General features: G+C 50.7%; 2 protein-coding genes across 6 annotated transcripts in view; one reads left to right on the top strand and one right to left on the bottom strand.

Annotated features, from left to right (window-relative positions):
- ATG4B (autophagy related 4B cysteine peptidase) overlaps positions 1 to 11,972 on the bottom strand; it is a 30,906-nt gene extending 18,934 nt beyond the window's left edge. For 3 of the 4 annotated variants that reach the window (XR_002516381.2, XM_003908201.3, XM_009183556.3), the window contains exon 1: positions 11,471 to 11,972. Coding sequence is in view for 2 of the 4 variants with exons in the window: in XM_003908201.3 (XP_003908250.1) it covers positions 11,471 to 11,825 (355 nt within the window). In the remaining 2 variants the exon portion in view is untranslated. Of the gene's footprint in view, positions 1 to 10,989; positions 11,011 to 11,470 lie in introns of those variants that run through there. The other variant, XM_009183557.4, reaches the window with a different exon arrangement.
- The window catches only part of THAP4 (THAP domain containing 4), a 45,888-nt gene continuing 33,800 nt past the window's right edge, over positions 11,948 to 24,035 (top strand). The window contains exons 1-2 of one of the 2 annotated variants that reach the window (XM_003908202.4): positions 11,948 to 12,253; positions 15,425 to 16,587. In XM_003908202.4, coding sequence (XP_003908251.1) covers positions 12,177 to 12,253; positions 15,425 to 16,587 — 1,240 coding nt within the window. In that variant the 5' untranslated portion in view covers positions 11,948 to 12,176. Of the gene's footprint in view, positions 12,254 to 13,691; positions 13,804 to 15,424; positions 16,588 to 24,035 lie in introns of those variants that run through there. The other variant, XM_021924252.2, reaches the window with a different exon arrangement.

Here is a 24,035-nt window from a genome sequence, read left to right as displayed (position 1 = left end):
AAGTGCTGGGATGACAGGCATGAGCCATCGTGCCCGGCCGGCAACACCCCACTTTCTGAGGTGGCGGCTGGCTGCAGAGTCATGGTGTTTACCCGCTGCGCTAATGAGCCCTGCACGCCATCTTACTCTGTTTTATTTCAGTTAAAAAACTAGGCCAGGTGCAGTGGCTCACGCCTATAATCCCAGCACTCTGGGAAGCCGAGGTGGGCAGATCACCTGAGGCCAGGAGTTTGAGACCAGCGTGGGTCAGTATGGTGAAACTCCGTCTCTACTAAAAGTACAAAAATTAGTGGGCATGGTGGCGGGCGCCTGTAATCCCAGCTACTTGGGAGGCTGAGACGGGAGAATCACTTGAATCCAGAGGTGGAGGCTGCAGTGACCTGAGATTGCGCCACTGCACTTCAGCCCGGGCGACAAGAGTGAAACTCCATCTCAAAAAGAAGAAGAAAAAAAAGAAACTAGAGAGGCCCAGGGTCTTCCTGTCCACAAAACTGTGGCTGAGGATACCCATGTCCCACAATGTTCCTGAAAAGAAGGCGCCAGCCAGCAGCAAGGCACCAGCCCAAACACCCACGTGACGAGATGCACATCGCGTATGCTGGGCTGGCACCAGAGGCATCTCTCTCCAGCTACTCTTCAGGCAACCGGGAACACACAACCCTCATCTGCTGCCTCTCCAGCTCTGATGGTGCCTGATCACTCATCCTTCACCAGCAACTTCATAGCAATCTTTTGAAAATCAATCACTTATAAATTTCTCCCACATCTAAATTTACTATTTGATAACCACCCCACACTTCGAGATGAATGACACGCTAATTATAAAACAATACTGAAGACTACAAAAATACACAAATCACGTGAAGCCTCGTGGCCCAGCAATGACTCCTTCCAGAGTCTTTATGCGCAGGTTCATAGGTGAAATCATACTATGCCCGTGGTTTCCGCGGCATTCTACGGAAACACAGATCTCCACGTAAGCTGACACTACAAAGCATCGTGTGTGTACTTCGTGCTGTGCACAGAGGCAGGGGGCAGTCCGAAGTCAAAGCCCAGCCTGGGTACTGGTAAACTGTAGTTTCCTGGACCACTTACTTAACTTCTAGGTGTGAATGTTCCCTCATCCATAAAATGGGATAATTACAGGACAGCCTCAGCATGTGGCTGTGACGTTTCCATGAAACACTTCCAACGAGGTGCTGGCTGGCAGACAGAAGGGCTCCAATGTCAGCTCTGTCATTAACATCAAGGACTCAGAACCACAGGGTCAAAGGCACACACATTTTATTAGACCTAAAAGTCTGAATTGTATGCGCAGCTAATTCCCAAACAGGGTTTGGAAGTACCTGCAAGCATCTCCCTCGGTGCAGGCAGAACTACCAAATCCACAGCAGAGGGCCCTACGGGCATCGTTTAAAGGATTCTCAGCTGTGGGAGACCCCGGCCCCTCTCTGCCCTTTTCCTAGAGCAGTGCTGTGGCTTCCTGAGCAAGAAGACAGGCGTTGTGGAGTGGCTGGAGCCAGATGAAGCAAGCTTTCCACAGCAGGGCTTTGTCCAAGAGCTCTGCTCTTTTTTTTTCCTTTTTTTTTTTTTTTTTTTCCGGAGACAGGGTCTCATGTGGTCACCCGGGCTGCAGTACAGTGGTGCAATCACAGCTTGCTGCAGCCTCAAACTCCCAAGCTCAATCAATCCTCCAGTCTCAGTCTCCTGAGCAGCTGAGACTACAGGCATGTGCCACCACACTCAGCTAATTTTTGTATTTTTTGTAGAGATGGGGTCTCATGATGTTGTCAAGCTGCTCTCAAACTCCTAGGCTCAAGCAATCCACCCGCCTCAGCCTCCTGAAGTGCTGGGATTACAGGCATGAGCCACTGCACCTGGCCCCCAAGAGCTCTGCTCTTACACATTTCACTTGTCCATGCTTTCAGAGACAGTATCAACCAAACTGCTTGGTGACTGTGAATAAATAAAGTCCAAGTTTACATTCTCTCCCACCTTTTTATATATATAAGGTTACTTGTTTCTGCACATGATTACAAAAACTGAGTTGGGATGAATTAAGGTCCATGTCTTTTTTTTTTTTGTGATGGAGTCTCACTGTGTTGCCCAGGCTGGAGTGCAGTGGCATGATCTTGGCTGCATGCAGCCTCCATCTTCCAGGTTCAAGCAATTCTCCCGCCTCAGCTTCCCGAGTAGCTGGGATTACAGACACCCGCCACCATGCCCGGCTAATTTTTGTATTTTTAGTAGAGACAGGGTTTCACCATGTTGGCCAGGATGGTCTCGATCTCCTGACCTCAAGTGACCCATTTGCCTTGGCCTCCCAAAGTGCTGGGATTACAGGTGTGAGCCATCACACCTGACCCACACCTATCTTTTTCAAGAGCTGAAAACCATCATGATGTCCCCGCTATCTCTCTAAAGCCACTCCTGAATCTTCAGAAGTCCCTGCTATTCTTTGACCTCTAGGCTTTATTCAGTATATAGACTAAAATCCAGAAAATTTATTCTCAAGGAAAAAGGATGCAAACACCACCGGTCTAATTTCAACGCTGCAGGACAATGATTCCATCTTGCTGTTGGAACATTCTTCTCATGTTTGAGACCGTTCCAAGGCATCAGCTTTGAACTAAAGGTACACATATCTTTTATTTAAAGTACAGCAGAACTAAATGAACACTTTGGCAAGTATCTCTTTGTAGACTACAGATGTTCCTTAACCCAGGATGGGATCATGTCCAATAAACCCATTGTAAGTTGAAAATACTTAAGTCAAAAATGCACTGAGGCCAGGCACAGTGGCTCACGCCTGTAATCCCAGCACTTTGGGAGGCCAAGGAATTACCTGAGGTCAGGAGTTCCAGACCAGCCTGGTCAACATGGTGAAATCCTTTTAAAAACACAAAAAATTACCTGGGCGTGGTGGCAGGCGCCAATAGTCCCAGCTACTCAGGAGGCTGAGGCAGGAGAATCGCTTGAACCCAGGAGGCGTAGCTGCAGTGAGCTGAGATCGCGCCACTGCATTCCAGCCCGGGTGGCAGAGTGAAACTCTGTCTCAAAAAAAAAAAAAATTGAATACATGTAACCTACCTAACATCACAGCGTAGCCTGGCCTGCCTTAAATGTGCTCAGAACACCTACCTTAGTCTACTATTGGGCAAACTCACCTGGCCACACAGTGCCCTGTAGAGCAGGGGTCATTCCCCCCTCATCACTGGCTGACTAGGAGCTCTCTGGCATCTCCAGAGTACCTGGGGGCATATTGCTGGCCCAGGAAAAGATCAAAATTCAAAACATAAGTATGGTTTCTATAGAATGCATACTGCTTTCACACTCGTAAAGCCAAAAAACTGTAAGTCAAACCATGGTAGTTTGGAAACCATCTGTATTTCAGAAGAATGTGGTGTATGTCATTGGGAAAAGGACCATATTGTTGAATCAATAGCAGTCTGTAGTATCAGAATCTGGAAACTGAGAAACAGGATGTCTAGTTTCCCATATTAAAAATATAAACGATAAAGGAATGAGAGAAGTAGATAAGGAAGAAAAGGAAAAAGGCTCCCTCTGAAAGCAGGGTAACGAGGCCTGAGCAGCTGTGAAGTTGCGCGGCAGCAGTAAAATGCAAAGTCGTTGTATTTCTTAGATTTATTAGTAAACTTTATAGGCAAGGAAGCCAACTTCAGAGTGAAGAGAATAAGAGGTGTTCCATTAAGTTCAAATACACCACCACACCTCCAGCTGTAACTGGGAAAACCACCGGTGTGTGGCCTCAGATTCCTCACTGCATAAACCATCAAGGAGACAGGAAACCCGAGGGGAGCAAAACCAAGGAGCAGTCACAGTGCTTGGCGGTGAACAGGAGCAGCACAGCCGCGGCAAACATGACCCATGGGGTCCCTAAGGAGGGCTCCCACACCACTGTGCCCCAAGCTGCGCTGCTCCTCCGTCTGGAGAAATGCACTCCAGCCCTCCCCAGAATCCTGCCCTCTGTTGGGAGTGAGTCACACATTCCCCTAGGACTAGCTGCAGACACACTGAAAACACGATCCCTTGCTTCTCCCACCACACCGCGCCCTCCTCTCTGTACCGTGGAGGACGCTGCGAGTGGGGAGTGTCTGCACGTCATACCTGGAGCACGTTCCTGACAGCAGAGCACCAGCTGTGGAGTCAGAAGTCTGAGCCCACCACTGAGCAGCCACGCAGCCTTCCAGGCAAGTGACCGTCCTGTGACTTGATGTCCTCGCTGTGAGACGGACAAGGTGCAGGAAGAGCTCTAAACCACACAGGAGCAGCGACCGCTCTCTCAAGGCCAGCCTTCTCAAACCACTGAAACGGGTGAGCAGTCAAGACCCGGCATGGATGGACGTATTATGTAAGCAGAGGTGCAGCAGAGTACAAGGTCAACAGACACCCAACCAAACGTGAGTCTCTATTAACGCTGAATCCAACATAACACACCTTCCTCCGAGAGAGTGATGGCATTTAGAGAGCAAGAGCCTGCCGCCCCGCTTCACGGGCTGGCTCCAAGGACCAGAGAGACCTGCAGCAATTCCTACAACAGAGCCAACGAAGACTCAGACTCGCATCCCTTCAGTTATGAGGACGGCTTCCCTGTACTCTGGGGGGGCCCACGTTGTCCCTCTCATGGAGGACAGGAGGGAATGCGCTAGGCAGGCCCTCCGGGCAGAACTCACTCCTCCTGGACACCCTCACAGCTCCAGCTGAAGAGGAAGACACAACAAGGAGCCGTGGACTGAGGCATCCGGAACAGTACAGAGACTCCCTGACCTTCCAGATCTTACTTTATGATGGAGGAAGGACTGAGGCATCAGAATGGTACAGAGACCTCTATGACCTTCCAGATCCTACTTTATAATGGAGGAAGGAGAACTTTTCTGGAATTAACACTTCTAATTTCTTTTTTTTTTTTTTTTTGAGATGGAGTTTTGCTCTTGTCACCCAGGCTGGAGTGCACTGGCGCAATCTTGGCTCACTGCAACCTCCGCCTCCCGGGTTCAAGCACTTCTCCCGCCTCAGCCTCCCAAGTAGCTGGGATTACAGGCATGTGCCTTCACACCTGGCTAATTTTGTATTTTTAGTAGAGATGGGTTTCTGCCATGTTGGTCAGGCTGGTCTCGAACTCCTCATCTCAGATGATCAGCCTACCTCAGTCTCCCAAAGTGCTGGGATTACAGGTGTGAGCCTCCGCGCCTGACCAACACCTTTTTGATTTCTACTGAGGTTTGTTTCTGGAGTCTGAGAGCCTGCTCGATAGCTACAGGACAGACACAAGCCTGGACTTCTTCCAACATCAGTCTCCTCACCCACGAAATGGGGCACAGCCACCAGTTTTCCCAGTGGGGTGAGAACCCACAATGGGTGCAAAACTAACGCTCACAATCACTAACATTTGCAGATCGACCAACACGATGATTCCATTCTCAAACGTTCCTTCTTTTTTTTGACACAGGGTCTGGCTCTGTCACCCAAGCTGGAGTGCAGTGGTGTGATCTCAGCTCACTGCAACCTCCCCATCCCAGCCTCAAGGGATCCTCCCACCTCAGCCTCCTGAGTAGCTGGGACTACAGGCATGTACCATCATGCCTAATTTTTGTATTTTTTTGTAGAGGTGGGGTTTCGCTATGTTAACCAGGCTGGTCTCGAACTCCTGGGCTCCAGTGATCCACCCACCTCAGTCTCCCAAAGTGCTGGGACTACAAGTGTGAGCCACCACGCCTGGCCAGGCTCCTTCACTGACTCTCAGATGAATGAGATCCACTTAGGCCTCAGGCCAGCTGCCTCAGTGATTCTCCATGGAGAGGTTTCCTTGCCTTATTTCACAGCCCGTCATAATTCCACCATCTTCACATGCTGTGTCATGTGATTTATAAGGTAATTCATGCAGCCCCTGACAGAAAAGGAGTCAAGCTTCGAAAAAAATACCCATTGGCCGGGCGCAGTGGCTCATACCTGTAATCCCAGAACTTTAGGAGGTCGAGGTGGGTGGATTGCCTGAGGTCAGGGTTTCAAGACCAGCCTGGCCAACATGGCAAAACCCTGTTGCAGTGAGCTGAGATCATACCACTGCACTCCAGCCTGGACGACAGAGAAAAAAAATATATATATACACACACACACACACATACACACACACACACACACACACACACACACACACACCATCTCCAGACTCCCAGGTAAGGATTTTAATTTGAAATTAGATAACATGCAAGGTCAGGTGCGGTGGCTCATGCCTATAATCCCAGCACGTTAAGAGGCCAAGATGAGAGGATCACTTAAGCCCAGGAGTTTGAGACCAGCCGTGGACACCTGTAGTCTTAGCTACTGAGGAACGTGAGGCAAGAAGATCACTTGAGCCCAGGAGACCAAGGCTGCAATGAGCTGTGGCTGCCACACTGTACTCCAGTCTGGGCGATGAAGTGAGACCCTGCCTCAAAAAAATCAAAATAAGATGACACACAGGAGGAACAAGATGAAGAGGTAGGCCGGGTGTGGTGGCTCACGCCTGTAATCCCAGCACTTTGGGAGGCCGAGGTGGGCAGATCACTTGAGGTCAGAAGTTCGAGAACAGCCTGGCCAACATGGTGAAACCCCATCTCTACTAAAAATATTTTAAAAATTAGCCGGGCATGGTGGTGCACAACTGTAGTCCCAGCTACTCGGGAGGCTGAGGCAGGAGAATCTCTTGAACCCAGGAGGCAGAGGCTGCAGTGAGCCAAGATAGAGCCACAGCACTCCAGCCAGTCTGGGCGACAGTGAGACTCCATCTGGAGAAAAAAAAAAAAAAAAAAAAAAAAAGACGGAGAGGTACTGTACACCTTAAGAAAGAGTTTCCCTTAGAAGCAGTTCTCCCATTTGGTCAGCTGGATCCCAGACACATGATTTTCCACACCTCTTCCCTGGGACTTCTGCGATCACAAGCAGAAGAGGGCAGACGGCATTTTAATAACATAGTAATTCCATTAGAAACAAATGTGACTTAATATTATTAATCTGACAGGCAGAAATGTCGGGAATTGGACTCAATGAATTTAACCAACTTCTCTCCATTTAGTACCAATTACACTTCATTCAACCAGGGAGAACTACAAAAAACATACAAGTAAATTTAAGAGCTTGCTGTAAAGCACTTCATTTCGAAGAAATCTTCCTAAAACACTTAGAAGTTATTTTCCAAAAGATTTATATTTTATAAATTCAACAAAGGGTTCTTCTTTTCCTTTAGAAAACTGTTAGCTTTAAGATAACAGTTTGCATACGATTACTCCTTTTTTTAAAATCCCCAAGAGTTTACATGAGAATGCTAGTAGTTCAGCCCTGAATGAAAATAGAGAAAGAGAGAAAAGAACTCCAAATTTAGCTACATCAGAAAACTAGAAAACAGTTTCAGTGCACACACTGGGCAGAACGTGCACATTCAAACCCACTCCCCAGCAGCCTCTGCATTCATTACATGTCATGCTAACATACAGGATTTATGTTAAACTCTACACACTGGAAGTTTTTATAATAGGAGAATGTGTAGGTTATCATTAATTCAAGTTGTTTTTTTTTTATTACCAACCACATGCCAGACACAAGTGATACAAGCACAAGATACCAGCTCTGTCCTCAAGGAATGGCAGTCTGGCTATTTAAGTGCTGGCACCTGCCAGTCCTCTGAATAGGGAGCGTGCTTTTAGGGACAGTGCTGGAACTGGTGGAGAACACAGCCACACCGTGGTCTGCCTGCCACCTCCTGGACCTCCCCATACCCGTAGAGGCCCTTGGCCTCTTTCCTTTGCCACCCACATTCAGACCCTGGGTAACCTCATCTGATGCGAACTCCAGTCTACCTCCAGCCCAGGCTTATTCTTTTAGCTCCAAACCTGCAGACCCAAAAGCCCACTGAACATTGCTACAAGGATGTCTAACAGGCGCCTCACATTCAACACACATAAATCCAAACTCGCAACAGAAAGCTTCCCACCAGGCAGGACCTCCCCAAGTCTTCCCCATCTGAGTTTCTTAGCTCAGGTCATACACTTTGGGGACATTTTAACTCCTCCCTCTCTACCCATCCCTCTCCCAACTTCCAATCTATAAACGAATTATATTGTCTCAACCTCCAAAACACATGCAGAAGTCAACCTCTTACCCACCGTGAACTAAGCCACTGGCATCTCCTTGCTGGCTTGTTCAACAGTCTCTTAGCTGGAATCCTTGCCTCTGCCCTTGCCCCTCTGCAGTACATTCTCAAAAGAGATGCCAGAGCGAGCCTGTTAAACAGTCTATCATGTTACTCCTCCTCTTGAACAAAACCTTCCGAAGGGTTGCCATCCTACTCAGAATAAACACTGAAGTCCTCACTATGACCTGGCAAGGCACCACTACTGAATCTAAGTCACCTCTTTATCCTCAGCTCCTGCTTTTCCCTCCACCACCTGCTGCACCCTAGCCACACCAGGCTCTTCCTACCTGCCCTTCCTCCTACACTGCTTAAGGCTTGGTCAAAACTTCACCTTCAGAGTGAGACCCTTCCTGGCCATCCTGGCTACAATTCTGATCCTCCTCATCCTCGGTCCAAGTCACTGTCCCCCAGGAGCCACGCACTTCGCTGCTAATGCTGGTCTCATGTCTAGAACGTTAGTTACCCCAGGGCAATGGTTTTCATCTATGTTGTTAGTTTTCTAGTCCTAGCATCTAGAACAATGCCTAACACATACCTGACAGTCAGTAATAAACAGTGTATTGAATGAATGACTATCAGAACAAACAGAAACTGTATTACACATGGTCAAGGAAGGCAGAATCTTCAAGAACTCTAGAGATTAGAGGAGGGCAGATCATTAATCATCCCTGAAAGGCAATACAGCATCAAGTAAGAAGGAAAATTCCCCATATCCTACAAACATCATAAATGTTTTTATTAGCATAAACAGAGACCTTTAAATGCAAGCAACTTTCCTACTCTGATTCCGGATGCAGCAGCATCCCGTGTCCTATTAAAGTATCATCGTGTCAATATGGTTGTCAAGAGAAAATAAAAGACAAAAATAAACTATCATCATGTAATAACATAACTGTTCTCCTAACTTGAACATGATGATTTTCATATTTTAGGTCATGTGATCGACACTGAACTCTGTTTTTGACCTTAACCAAGTCTCTCATATGATACTCCAGCATCAAGGTATCGAAATGATAGAGGCAGGGGGGAGACAAATCCTAGGCAGAGAGGGGCGAGTCACCAGTGAAACCCAACCTTCAAGCCACAGTTTAAAGCCTGAAAGCCAAGCAACGAGTCTCCAATAAATCCACAGACTGGACTGCAAACCTCTCTTCCTGTTTGGTGCGCTTTCCTCTAATTAATCCCCACCCTTCACCTATTTTACATATACTTACCCTTCTCTAATTGGTTTATTACACTGTTGTGCCCATCTTTGAGTGGTGACTTTGTTTTAGCCTTTTTTGCATACTCACAAACAAACCAGCACACACTCCCCATTCTGAGCCCATAAAAGCCCTGGACCCAGCCACACCAAGGGAGACCACCCGGTGGAAGACCACCCCTGAGTCCCCTCTCTGCTGACAGCTGTTTCGTCACTCAATAAAACTATTCTCCACCCTCCTCACTCTTCGATTGTCGGTGTAATCTCATTCTTCTTGGACGTGGGACAAGAACTAAGGACCTAATGAATGCAGGTACAAAGAAAGCTGTAACACTGTGGCCCTCGGCCGTCTGCCGGGAAAGGGCAGTCGCCCCACGTGACAGCCCACAGCAATGTGAAGCAGCTGGGGGGATGGAGCTAGCCCCAGAGCTATAGCCTGGAGCAGGGCAATGGGAGTGACAGGGCTGTTGACACTTTGCAACACCCCCTCTTAGGCTTCAGGGTTGCAAGCATCCGTGCTTGGGCGCTACTACCTTCCCCTTGTCTAGACACCAGAATCCACTGCCCCCTTGTCTGGATGCTGGAGTCCGCTGTGGGAGTTGCTTGCCACACGTCTAGCTGTAAGCTCTGCAGATCCCACTCTGGTGTCTGCACTTGAAACAGCTGGCGGGACCCGGCACTCACTCACCCACACACCCACTCCAGCCAGGGGCTGAGCATGAAGTCATGGCGGCCATGGTATCCGTGCCAGAGTGCAAACCAGGTGCCACCCGGTGGGCCAAGTAGACAGGGCATCTCCTGCGGCGAGCCCGGACCCAAGCAAGGCCTGGGCAGGGGCCTCGCCAGCTGGAGGTCTCTGGCTGGCAAAGTGGCTGAGAAAAATCCTACATCACAAACAATAATACCTAATAAGATATAATACAACAGTTGTAAAATAGTAAACAACAAATAGTACACAGCTGCGAATAGTACAACCGTGTCTGACAGTTATTCTAAAACACAAACTTCACAAGATACACATGCTCCTTAGGGAGTCAGGGCTCCTGTTTCCTCCAACCACCTACCACATTTAAGTGGGGAGCTGCTACAAATCATTTAAACAGACATTGGCAATACACATTACAGTTTTCCTACTCAGATCTTAATAAATTCGTGTTGTAGCTGCCAGAAAAATAGTAAGTAAAGAATGACATTCAGAATGACAGAATTAAACCAGATGAAAATCTTTCTTTACAGAAGGGGGATACTTGATAAAAGGCAAATCAGTTCCCAAAAGAATGAATGGGCTAAAACTTCTGTTTTAGGGCTACTGGGCAAGCGATGGGTTTGGTACTGACTTAAAACTATCTTGCCAGCAAAAATGGAGCGGAAGCATGAAAGAATAGGCAAAACCACCAACACTCCGCACACACACACACACACACAATCTCTCTCTCATGAACCCAAGAAACTAAGACCCGATGACACAAATTCACTGTTTCTCTTTCTCGTCACGGAAAAGCAGCTTGGAGGACCTACTGGTTACTAAATTGAAAACAAAAACAAAAAAGATACGTATATTGTAATGAATATGTCACATTTCTCGCCCCCAACCTACCAATAACTTCATAAAAGTTAAAGAATTTCCATCCCTTCACGCTCAGCTGCGGGAAGGCCACGCTTTCGCCCACCGCTGACGTTCCCGGTCCCGACCGCGGCCGCCCCGTCCGCCGCCGCGCCACTCCCCGCCCGGCAGGCTCCACCGCTCTCCACGGCCGACCTGGCGCAAGGGCCTGTGCAGCCACAACCTCCAGAGCGCTCCGGGCGGGACCAGAAAAGCAGCAGAAGCTCCAGGGCAACCGACAGCCGGTTCCGCGGCGCAGGGCGCCGCCGTCCCCCTCCCGCGCCCACCGCCCACCGCCCACCACCCAACACCCACCAACACCGCCCCGCGCTCCCGCAGCGCCCGCCGCCCCGGCCCAGCCTGGCCCGCACCGGTGTGCCCAGGAGCGAGTCGCGGCAGCCCGGCCCCGAGCAGCGGAGGCCGATGATAAGGCGAGCACCTCCTGCGGAAAGGCAGGCCCCCGGCAACTCCTCACCTGCGTCCATCTTCCCAGTCCGGCCGCCGACTGACCCAAGCGGCGTCGCTCCGACGGGCCCGCAGCGCGACGCGGGGACGGGACGCCGCGGGGGCCAATCGGGGCGCGCGGCAGGCGGCAAAGAGGATACGGCGCGCCAGCGGAAATACGCGGGAGCCGCCATTTTGGCGTACGGCCGGGCCAACGCGAGCCCGGGGCGCCCTGCGAGCGGCGTGGGGTCGTGTCGCGGGACGACGGCTCGCTCTGCTGTCCGACGGGACACTGCGTGCCATGGGTGGCGCTTCCTCCTCTTAGAGGACCCGGGAGCAGTTGTCCAGGCGGCAGGGGCGGGCTCTGTCCCTGTCCGAGCAGCCATCTTGCGGTACGGACGTGCCCGGCGCGCCCATGTCGCCGTACGGTCTGGCCCCGCCGGGGCGACTCCGCCGCCCGCCTGCCCGCCTGCCGGCGGAGGCTGCGAGGGGCCGGCTGCGCCCCGCTGGTCCCGAAGACGCCCGAACCCGCGCCTGGCTAGGACGCGGGCAGGGGCGGGGGCGGGGGCGGGCCCGCGGCGGGCGTCTGCGCCTCCATCTTGCCGTACGGCGCGGACGCCGCGGGCCGGCCCACGTCCCGAGCCGTGTCGCCGCCGCGCTCCCTCCCTCGGGGCGGTCCGCGGGCGGGCGGGCGGCGAGGGCCGGGGCCTGGCGGCGCGGCTGGGCCAAGGCCCGCAATGGTGATCTGCTGTGCGGCCGTGAACTGCTCCAATCGGCAGGGCAAGGGCGAGAAGCGCGCCGTCTCCTTCCACAGGTACGCGGGCCCCGGGCCGCCACGCCCCCGCCCCGGCCCGGCCCTGCGGGGAAACTGAGGCCCCGCGGCCGGCCCGAACGCAGGGGGCGGGGGCGCCGGGCCTCGGCTGCCGGGGCGCGGGGGAGCGGGCGTGGGCGCTGTGTGACCTTGGCCCGGCCGCCGTCTCTGGGCCGGGCGCTTCGGGCAGCGCGGCCGCCCCCACCCCGGCCGCCCGGGTCCGCCCTGCGCGCGATCGATCCGGCCGGCGCCGCGGCTTCAGAAGCCGCACGTTCTGGAAGCGCAGGTCCCGGGCCGATTGTCCTGCTCGGCCGCGGCTGCTGCCTCTCCGGACCGCGGGCGGTCGGCCTGGATGTCTGCGAGCAGGAGCGGCCGGGCAGATGCGACCTGCGCCTCCCTTGCTGACAGCCCCCGAGAGGGCTTTCCGGGACGGGGCCCCCGAGCCCGGGACGCGGGTCTGCGCGGAGAGCCTGCGGGACGGCCGCCTGGGGACCGCATCCTCCTGCGCTCCCTTAGAGCCTGGCCCGGGGCTCTCGGCCGCTTCCCACGTGGGCCCCCGCGGCAGGGCCCAAACCCCCCTAAGGCCTTGTGGGTTCAGCCTATTTCAGTGAGATTTCTGCGGATTACACGCGGGAGGCACCAGAACCGCGAACAGACTTTGAAAACCACTTTGTAGATGTTTCTGTTTTTTGTTGCAGGGTGTTATTTAAGTTTTAAAGACGGCAGTGGCACGTGTTATTTATAGTGTTATTGAAAGTTCACAGTAGTTTGCTGTCAGTCTTAAATCATTACAATGTATTATAAGAATTAGTAACTTTAGATTATTTCACAAGTCAGCCAGATGACAATTTCCTTCAGAGCTTGTGTCCTAGAAGTTTTGTTGCTATTTTTTGAAAACAAGGCAACGTGTTGCAACGGTCTAACATGGTATGGGGGGAAAGGACACCGGAATTGGGAGTGGGGGGCGTACCTTTGGAGTTGGCCTCACAAAGCATTCAGAAAGGAGGTTAGAAGGTCCTGTTGCTTAGAACGTCCCAGTCCATCCTGTTAGGGTTTGTCCTGGTCCACGCCGGCCTCAGGTGGAGCAAATAGCAGTTAGAACTGACCACCTTGCCCCTTATGTGCACCTTAGGGCCTGATTTTTTGTTTTTGTTTTTGTTTGTTTTTTCCGTTTTTTCTCTTTTTTTTTTTTGAGACGGAGTCTCCCTCTGTCGCCCAGGCTGGAGTGCAGTGGTGCGATCTTGGCTCACTGCAACCTCCACTTCTGGGTTCAAGCGATTCTCCGGCTTCAGCCTCCCAAGTAGCTGGGATTACAGGCACGCGCCACCACGTCCGTCTAATTTTGTTGTACTCTTAGTAGAGACAGGGTTTGCCATATTGGCCAGGCTGGTCTCGCACTCTGGCCTCAAACTCCTGACCTCAAATGATCCACCCGCCTCGGCCTCCCAAAGTGCTGGGATTGCAGGCATGAGCCACCCCGCCAGGCTCAGGCGTGTTTTCTTAAACACACAGCTTGCCTGAATGAAGAAATGGTTATGAAGGATCTTGATTAGGTAATAAAGAAGAAATGGCTAAGCATCCTATTCAGTTTCTTCCTGCGCCAGTTGCTTTTCTCCCACAATTTTTAAATTATGGTATAATACATGTAACATGAAATTTACCATTCTAACTTTTTTTGGAGACAGAGCCCCACTCTGTCACCTAGGCTGGAGTGCAGTGGTGTGACCATAGCTCACTGCAGCCTCAACCTCCTGGACCCAAGTGGTCCTCTCACCTCAGCCTCCAGAATAGCTGGGATCACAGGCATAAGCTGCGGCTCCCAGCCTTTCCTACCACTTTTTCCAGTGTACAGTTCATGGCAGTAAATACTTTCACATTGTTGTGTAACTGTCACTACCATCCATCTCCAGAATTATTTTTATTTTCTAAAGCCTAATCTCTGCACCCGTTAAACACTAACACCCCAGTCCTCCTCTCCCTGGGCTCTGGTAACCCCCATTCTCCTGTCTCTCTTTTTTTTTTTTTTTTTGAGATGGAGTCTCGTTATGTTGCCCAGGCTAGAGTGCAATGGCGCAATCTCGGCTCACTGCAAGCTCTGCCTCCCGGGTTCACGCCGTTCTCCTGCCTCAGCCTCCCGAGTAGCTGGGACTACAGGCATCTGCCACCACGCCTCGCTTTTTTGTATTTTTAGTAGAGACAGAGTTTCACCCTGTTAGCCAGGATGGTCTCGATCTCCTGACCTTGTGATCCGCCTGCCTCGGCCTCCCAAAGTGCTGGGATTACAGGCGTGAGCCACCGCGCCCGGCCTCTCCTGTCTCTGAATTTCATTACTCTAAGTACCTCACGTGAGTGGTATCATGCAGTGTTTGTCTTTTTGCAATTAACCTATTTCATTCAGTATAATGTCTTCAAGGTTCATCTGGGTTGGTTGATTTTTTTTTTGAGGGGAGAAGACTGGGTCTCGCTCTGTTCCCCAGGCTGGGGAGCAGTGGTGCAGTCTTAGCTCACTGTAACTTCGAATTTCTGGGCTCAAAGAATCCTCAAGCCTCAGGCTCCCGAGTAGCTGGCACTGCAGGCGAGCACCACTGTGGCCTGTCCCTGGGCTGTTGACTTTTAAAAGGAGCATTTTTATTCCTGGAGGTGGGCTTGCAGCAGGAACACAGAACTGTAGCTCTGGAGTCTTCTGGAGGTCTCCAGATTCTCAGCTGCTTGTGCACAGCCAGGGCTGCATTGGTGCAGTCCTGACCTCTCACGCCCCAGTCTATGTGGAGCTGGCCCTGGTTTTAGCACCCAGAGTCCTACCTTCCAGGCAGTTTGGGAGGGTTAGTTAGCAGTCAGCTCCTAGGAGCTATTTCCTGCTGTCCTGAGGCCATCCTGGCACTGTCTCTCAGCATCCTGTGTCCCCATAAGGCATTTACCACAGCTGGGGAGCAGTTGGGTACCTTCCTTCCCATCCGCCCTACAGACTGAAAGCTCTGTATGGAAAGACAACGGGTCTTTCAGATTTCTACTGCAGTAGAAGATGTTTCTTAAATTTTTTTGAAGTATTTTTTTAAGTGGATGAATTCAATACAGCATAGGGTGCTTGCAAAAATACTTGTTTTGCTTTTACAGTTGATTATTTTAAGGGGAGACATTTAATTATTTCTAATTACTTTGTCGTTTGTCCTGTAGGTTCCCCCTAAAGGACTCAAAACGTCTAATCCAATGGTTAAAAGCTGTTCAGAGGGATAACTGGACTCCCACTAAGTATTCATTTCTCTGTAGTGAGCATTTCACCAAAGACAGCTTCTCCAAGAGGCTGGAGGACCAGCATCGCCTGCTGAAGCCCACAGCTGTGCCATCCATCTTCCACCTGACTGAGAAGAAGAGGGGGGCTGGAGGCCATGGCCGCACCCGGAGGAAAGATGCCAGCAAGGCCACAGGGGGTGTGAGGGGACACTCGAGCGCCGCCACCGGCAGAGGAGCTACAGGTTGGTCACCGTCCTCGAGTGGAAACCCGATGGCCAAGCCAGAGTCCCGCAGGTTGAAGCGAGCTGCTCTGCAGGGTGAAGCCGCACCCAGGGCGGCCCAGGAGGCCGCCAGCCAGGAGCAGGCCCAGCAAGCCTTGGAACGAACTCCAGGAGACGGACTGGCCACCACGGTGGCAGGCAGCCAGGGAAAAGCAGAAGTGTCTGCCACAGATGCTGGCGATGAGAGCACCACCCCCTCCATCGAAGGGGGCGTGGCAGATAAGAGTGGCATTTCCATGGATGACTTTACGCCCCCAGGATCTGGGGCGTGCAAATTTATTGGCTCACTTCATTCGTACAGTTTCTCCTCCAAGCACACCCGAGAAAGGCCATCTGTCCCCCGAGAGCCCATTGACCGCAAGAGGCCGAAGAAAGATGTGGAACCAAGCTGCAGTGGGAGCAGCCTGGGGCCCGACAAGGGCCTGGCCCAGAGTCCCCCCGGCTCATCACTTACCGCGACACCGCAGAAGCCTTCCCAGAGCCCCTCCGCCCCTCCCGCCGACGTCACCCCAAAGCCAGCCACGGAAGCCGTGCAGAGCCAGCACAGCGACGCCAGCCCCATGTCCATCAACGAGGTCATCCTGTCAGCGTCGGGGGCTTGCAAGCTCATCGACTCACTGCACTCCTACTGCTTCTCCTCCCGGCAGAACAAGAGCCAGGTGTGCTGCCTGCGGGAGCAGGTGGAGAAGAAGAACGGCGAGCTGAAGAGCCTGCGGCAGAGGGTCAGCCGCTCCGACAGCCAGGTGCGGAAGCTACAGGAGAAGCTGGACGAGCTGAGGAGAGTGAGCGTCCCCTACCCGAGTGGCCTGCTGTCGCCCAGCCGCGGTCAGTACCGGAGCCTCGCGTACCCATGCCCCTTCCCGTTAGGAGGGGTTTCTCTGCAACGTGGCCAATGTCCCCTGAGCATTTCTTGGGGTGGAGGCGGAGGGGTGCGGGGTGCGTCGCAATCTCCCTGCGCTCTCAGGAGGCGGCTCTGGTCGTAGCCACACCTTGTAGATGAGGGAACCCGGGTTAGAAAGCAGGCCTCACTGCACCCGGTCCCACAAGAGACATCTGTGTGTATAGGGGTGTAGGCCCTGAAGGAAGCAGGCAGCGCGCGTCAGCTGGGAGCACCTGAACGCCTCCGTGGAGAGTGCACAGGGAAAGATAGCTTCTGTTTCATACCTTACACAACAGAAATTCCAGATGAGTTAGGAGCTAGATGGAAAATAAGAGAGTAAACTCTCAGAAAAAGCAAATATCAGAAACTGTTAAAATCACGAGGAGGTTCTTTCCGTTTACGTTTTGATGAATATCCTTGAAGTTAAATCATCATGAACGTTAATAATTATTTAACATCTATTCAATTAAAACATCTCTTGAGGCTGGGTTCGGTGGCTCAAATCTGTCATCCCAGCACTTTGCGGGGCTGAGAGGGGCAAATCACTTGAGGTCAGGAGTTCGAGACCAGCCTGGCCAATATAGTGAAACAGAAAACGATACTACTAAAACATACAAAAATTAGCTGCACATGGTGGTGCACGCCTGTAATCCCAGTTATTGGGGAGGCTGGGGCAGGTGGATCGCTTGAACCTGGGAGGCAGAGGTTGCTGTGAGCCAGGATTGCACCACTTCACTCTGGCCCGGGTGACAGAGTGAGACTGTGTCTCAAAAAAAAAAAAACCACACACATCTATTGAAATACATTCTCAGCTGGGCGTGGTGCACACTCCTGTAATCCCAGCTACTCAGGAGGCTGAGGCAGGAGAACAGCTTGAACCTGGGAGGCAGAGGTTGCAGTGAGCCGAGATGGCGCCACTGTACTCCGGCCTGAGTAACAAAGCCCAATTCTGTCTCAAAAAAAAAAAAAGAAATACAATACATTCTCTATTGCAAAAATTAAAACTGCAGAAATATAGACTAAAAAGTGGTAAAAAATCTTGTTTCTTACCTACCTCCCAAGTTTTATTGCTTGTTATTAAAAATTTGGTGTATAAGTCAGGCACAGTAGCTCATGCCTGTAATCCCAGCACTTTGGGAGGCCGAAGAGGGAAGATTACGTGAGTCCAGAAGTTCAAACCAGCCTGGGCAACCTAGGGAGACCCCATCTCTTTTTTTTTTTTCTGAGACCGAGTCTTGCTCTGTCACCCAGGCTGGAGTTCAGTGGTATGATCTCAGCTCACTGCAAGCTCCGTCAGGGAGACCCCATCTCTATAAATAATTTTAAAATTTGCTGAGTATCATGGTGCACGCCTGTGGAACCAACTACTTGGGAGACTGAGGCAGAAGGATAGCTCGAGCCTGGGAGGTCAAGGCTGTAGTGAGCTGTGATGGCACCACTGCACTCCAGCCTAGGTGACGGTGAGACCCTGTCTCAAAAAACAAAATTTCCTGTGTAATCTTTATATGTTTATTAGCTCTATTTATGTTTTTTCCCCCATTTGACTGTTAAGTGCTTCTTAAAATTGGTTTCTCGATACTTACATATGGCAGATGGTTTCCTTTGCCTGTCGTATACATAGGAAAACCATTTTCCTACCACATTGTTGATTTCATCTGGATCAATGTTTGTCAATAAGTATATGATAGTGGGACAAGATTTTCAGGGCCTCCTGGATCCCCAGGGGAACAGCCATTAGCACAACCAAAAACAAAGCCCATTCTCGATGCGTCCCGGGAGGAGGAACGCGGCCACTGAGTGCTGCTAACCCAGATTTTCAGGTCAAATCTAGATTTTCGGATTCTCAGGTTGAAATTGTATACTATTTTCTCTTGCAATTTTATTTTATTTTATTTTTTAAGACAGCATCTCACTCTGTTGCCTGGGCTGGAGTGCAGTGGTGAGATCTCAGCTAACTGCAACCTCTGCCTCTTGGGTTCAAGCAATTCTCCTACCTCAGCCTCCCAGGTAGCTGGGATTACAGGCACCCATCACCACACCCGGCAAATTTTTGTATTTTTAGTAGAGATGAGGTTTCACCATGTTGGCTACCAGTGTGAGCCACCGCACCAGGCCTTCCCTCGGAATTTTTTTTTCCCCGAGATGGAGTTTTGCTCTTGTTGCCCAGGCTAGAGTACAATGGTGCGATCTTGGCTCACCACAACCTCCGTCTCCTGGGTTCAAGCAATTCTCCTGCCTCAGCCTCCCTAGTAGCTGGGATTAGAGGCATGTGCCACCACACCCAGCTAATTTTGTATTTTTAGTAGAGACGGGTTGGTCAGGCTGGTCTCGAACTCCTAAACGCAGGTGATCCGCCTGCCTCGGCCTCCCAACTTCTCTCTGAATTTTAAAGCTGTTTGTAGTTATCAGAGGTGATGTTGCTTTTGACACCTTCTCTCTGTTCCTCTTGGTTAAACTTACCGAAGTTTGTCGCCATTACAGGTTTTTCCAAACAGCCAGCCCTTTGTGTCTCTGAGTTGTTGTTTATGCTCATTAATCCTTACGTCTTTTTACTTTCTTGGGTTTTTTCCTTGTAGTTCTGGTTCCTGGCATGTTCCTTAACCCTGCAATGGAGGCTGTGGCTCTTCTGTTCCTTGGGCTATGCGCCATAGCTCTGCCTCTCTCTGCTTTTGTTGCTGTTCATTTCTGAGTCGTTTGTAATTCCAGCCTTGATGCCCCCTTTAACCCTGTGGCTATTTAAAAGGGTGTTGACAGATTTTTAAGTGCACACAGATTGGGGGAGGGGAGCTAATTTTTTTGTAGTTATTTTAAAATTTGATTGCATTAAGGTCTAATGGTGAGGTCTGAAGGAGCTCTGCTTTTTGGAATCCTTTGAGACTTCACTGTGGCTCACACAGTCCCTTTTTGTGACTGTTGCAGTGTGGGGCTGGAAGAACGGGTCCTCATCACTCCCTGGTTGCATCGTTCCCACCTGAAGCTGGGCACTTGCTTACTTGCGTTAGTCAGCGGACAGAGCGTTCCCTAGCTTCTTGTCAGGCCGGGCCCTCGGTCTGCTGATGGCTGAGGAAGGGGAGGTAGGCCTCCCCTGTGGTTCTGGAGGTGCCCATTTCTGCTTGTGTGTCCAAGAGTCGCTTTCTGCCTCAAGCCCATGCTGTTTGGTGCATAAGTTTTCCTGTTACCAACACAAGAAACCCCTTTTTGCCCCATTTAAAGTCCTATTTCTTCATTTCCTTGTTTTCAACCTTTTCATCTTATTTTATAGTTATATTTTTAACTCAATCCAGTCTTTTTGTAGAGTAATCATTTACAATTGTGATTATTGGTAAGTGAGAATTCGGGCCTACCTTTTTATTTTTTGTTAGGCTTTCTCACCATTTTCTTACTCTTTTTCTAGTGGGTATGTTTCAATTTTTTCTTTTTTTTCTTTTTTTTTCTTTTTTCTTTTTTTTAAGAGACAGAGCTTTGCTCTGTCACCCAGGCTGGAGTGCAGTGGTGCTGTCACAGCTCATTGCAGCCTTGACCTCCTAGGCTCAAGCGATCCTCCCACCTCAGCTTCCCAAGTAGCTGGGACTACAGGTGCATACCACCACATCTGGCTAATTTTTTAAATTTTTTGTAGCAATGGAGTCTTACTATGTTGCCTGGGCTGGTCTTGAACCCTTGGCTTCAAGTGATCTTCCTGTCTCAGCCTCCCAAAGCTCTGGGTTTGCAATTGTGAGCCACTGTGCCCAGCCCATCTTTCAGTTTTAAAAACAAACATGTGAGCCCCTCTTTGTGTCATTGTTGAGAGCTGATCGGTCCTGTGTGCCACCCTCCCTAGGTGGAGGCTGTATGTCATCTTAGTTCCAGGTACTTCTTATTCCTCCATCAAGCAACCATGATTATTAGATTGAAGTGTACATTTTACTGGCCACTTCACTTACTGTTGTTTATTGTATCCAAATTTCCCCTTCTTTTTGGCAGTATTTAATGACTTTTTTTTTTTTTTTTTTTTTTTTGAGACAATCTCAGACTGGAGTGCAGTGGCATGATCTCGGCTTACTGCGGCCACGACCCCCTGGGCTCAAGCGATCCTCTCACCTGAGCCTCCTGAGTAGCTGGGACTATAGGTGTGTGCCATCACGCCCGGCTAATTTTTTGTATTTTTTTTTTTTTTGGAGAGACGGGGTTTCGCCACGTTGGCCAGGTGAGCCACCGCACCCAGCCATGACTTTAAAAAAAAATTCCTATTCCAGTACAGTTTTAAGGGGGGCGCTGGTGACTGTTGTGGCAGTCCCAGGGTAGCTGGCGATGGCTCAGACTTTAGAGAGGGAGTGGCGGTGGTAGCAGTGCTGGAGGACTGGCTGGGTTCAGGGGGTTGAGAAGCGAAAGAGCAGCAGGCCAGCTACAGGGATTAGGCCTGAATACCTGGAAGATGCTGAGTGGGAGAGACTTTTGGGGAGGAGAAAGAGATGGGGGGAGGAACAGAGTTTGAGATGCTCTTGGGTGCTGAGGCCGGGGTTTGAACAGTCCGAGGCCAGCAGCTGGCCTCTGGGAATTGGGCATGTGAGTGTGGGGGTGGAGGGCAGAGGTGTTTGAAGCCTTGGGGTCTAGTGTGGTTCTAGGCTGGGCTCCAGTGCCCGGCCCAGGAGCAGGCCTCGCTGAGAGAGGGGCAGCCGAGGTGGGTCTAGGGGAAGGCCGAGGGGTCATTCAGGAAAGAAGGGTGCCCGCTGTGCTGGGTGCTACTCTGATCAGAATGGAGAGAAGGGGGCTGAATGTGCCCCAGGATAATGGAGAGAAGGGGGCTGGACGCGCTCCCAGGGTCACTGGTGACTGGAATCTCACTGGAGAGGCCGGTGGAGCTGGGCGGAGAGGGGGCCAGTGATGAGGGGTCGGGGCCAGTGATGAGGGGTCAGGGCCAGGTTTGGCAGTGAAGAAGAGTGAGGCAAGTAGACAGTAGCCAGAGGGAGTGTGGCTCCAGGGAGAGTGTGTCAGTGGGGAGGGCCGTGCAGGGCCAGGCCCCTGAGAGCAAGGGACAGGTGCAGGCACCACCCCGCATGCCCTGTGCCCCTCCAAAGGTGAGACCAGGCCACGGCTGGGTGTGCAGCATGGGTACAGGGGTGTCAGGAGCGAGGGTGTGGTGGGGAGAGGACGCCCTCTCCCCAGGGTTGCAGTCTGTCACACCGTTTGCCGCCTGTATCGCGGGCCCCAGGGTCCGCATTCTCTGTGGTTCTTGCTGCCCATGTGGATTTGTTCTTCACTGACAGAAACTTTGGGTCATTCTTTAGGGATTTACGTGGAAAGGGCTACACACTTCTATTCAGCTCGTTGTCTTTAGCCAGTGTCTACTTTTGGGCAGGTTCCCCAAACTGAAGGATCCGGGCCAGTAGAGGTTGGTCCAAGCCACCCTTCAGAGGCTGTGCCCGCTGGCGTTCTGTGGGCGTGGTTCTCTTCTCCACCGGGATTCCGCGAGGATACATTATTAGCACTTCTATGAACCACATGTTTGTGGTCTTGCTTGTCCACTGAGTTATAAATGTTCTTGATATAGTAAGGATACCAACCCCTGTTAAATATTATTCACCCGTTTCCTAAGTTCAGTAATGTAACACTTGCTTCAAAATCTGTTTTCTTTTCATTCCTTTATGGATTCATTATCTACAGATAATTCTTGAAATCTGGATTTTCGGCCGGGCGCGGTGGCTCAAGCCTGTAATCCCAGCACTTTGGGAGGCCGAGACGGGCGGATCACGAAGTCACGAGATCGAGACCAACCTGGCTAACACTGTGAAACCCCGTCTCTACTAAAAAATACAAAAAACTAGCCGGGCGTGGTGGCGGGCGCCTGTAGTCCCAGCTACTCCGGAGGCTGAGGCAGGAGAATGGCGTAAACCCGGGAGGCGGAGCTTGCAGTGAGCTGAGATCCGGCCACTGCACTCCAGCCTGGGTGACTGAGCAAGACTCCGTCTCAAAAAAAAAAAAAAGAAATCTGGATTTTCAAAATCCAAGTACAAAACAAGTGAACCTTGATGTAAACCGTGGACCCTGTTTGTAACAATGTATCAGTATTGGTTCATAACTTGAGAGACACATACCACACTAATGCAAGACGTTAATCGTTAATCGTAGGGGAACAGGACAGGGTGAGAGGGTGAATTCTCTGTACTACCCGCTGGATTTTTCTGTCCTAAAAACAACCTGTTAATAAATAATAAATGGAAGCTGAAGAGTTGGGAGAAGTGCAGACAAAACAAGAATGTCAGAAGAGTGATAAATGGTGAAACTAGGGACAGGTGTATGGGTTTATTACACTATTCTGTTTAATTTGTAATGTTCAAGATTTTTCACAATAAAAAGTTGTTCAAAAATCCAGATTAGCTGGGCTCAGTGACTCACGCCTGTAATCCCAACACTTTGGGAGGCCGAGGCAGGCGGATCACTTGAGGTCAAGAGTTTGAGACCAGCCTGGCCAACAGGGTAAAACACCGTCTCTACTAAAAATACAAACATTAGTTGGGCGTGGTGGCACATGCCTGTAATCTGAGATTACACCATTGCACTCCCACCTAGGCGACAGAGTAAGACTCCATCTCAAAAAATAATAATAAAATAAAAATAAAGGGCTGGGCACAGTGGCTCACACCTGTAATCCCAGCTTCTCGGGAGGCTGAGGCAGGAGGATCACTTGAACCCAGGAGGCGGAGCTTGCAGTGAGTGGAGATCACGCCACTGCCCTCCAGCCTGGGTGACAGAGTGAGACTCCGTCTCAAAAAAAAAAAAAAAAAAAAGTGTTAAGAGATAGTAGAAAGAATAACTTTTTTTCCTTCCTACGATGTTAGCTGTAGTGTTGTTTGTTGTTATTTGGTTCTTTGTTTTTTTTTTTTGTTTTGCCATTTTTTTTTTTTTTTTTTTTTGGGACGTAGTGTCGCTTTTGTTACCTAGGCTGGAATGCAATGGCGAGATCTGCAACCGCTGACTCCCTGGTTAAAGGCATTCCCCTGCCTCAGCCTCCCGAGTAGCTGGGATTACAGGCGTGTGCCACCACGTCCAGCTAATTTTTGTATTTTTAGTAGAGACAGGGTTTCACCATGTTGGCCAGGCTGGTCTTGATCTCCGGACCTCGTGATCTGCCTGCCTCGGCCTCCCAAAGTGCTGGGATTACAGGCGTGAGCCACCAAGCAGTAGTTTTTTTATATGTCCTTTATCCAGTTGACAAAATTCCCATTTATTCCTGTTGCTGAGAGCTGTTATCATGAATAGGATGTTGGAATGTGTCAGATGATTTTTTTGCACCTATTAATGTGATCCTGTGATTTATGGTCAGATGATTTGCCTGTTGATGTGACGGGTTACGTTAATCGATTTTAGAGCACGGAGCCAGCCTTGCATACCTGGAGTAGATCCCACTGGGTCA

Source organism: Papio anubis, chromosome 10 (genome assembly GCF_008728515.1).
Source record: "Papio anubis isolate 15944 chromosome 10, Panubis1.0, whole genome shotgun sequence".
Lineage (NCBI taxonomy): Eukaryota > Metazoa > Chordata > Mammalia > Primates > Cercopithecidae > Papio > Papio anubis.
The sequence above is the reverse complement of the archived record's forward strand: the minus strand, read 5'-3'. Positions and strand labels throughout refer to the sequence as shown.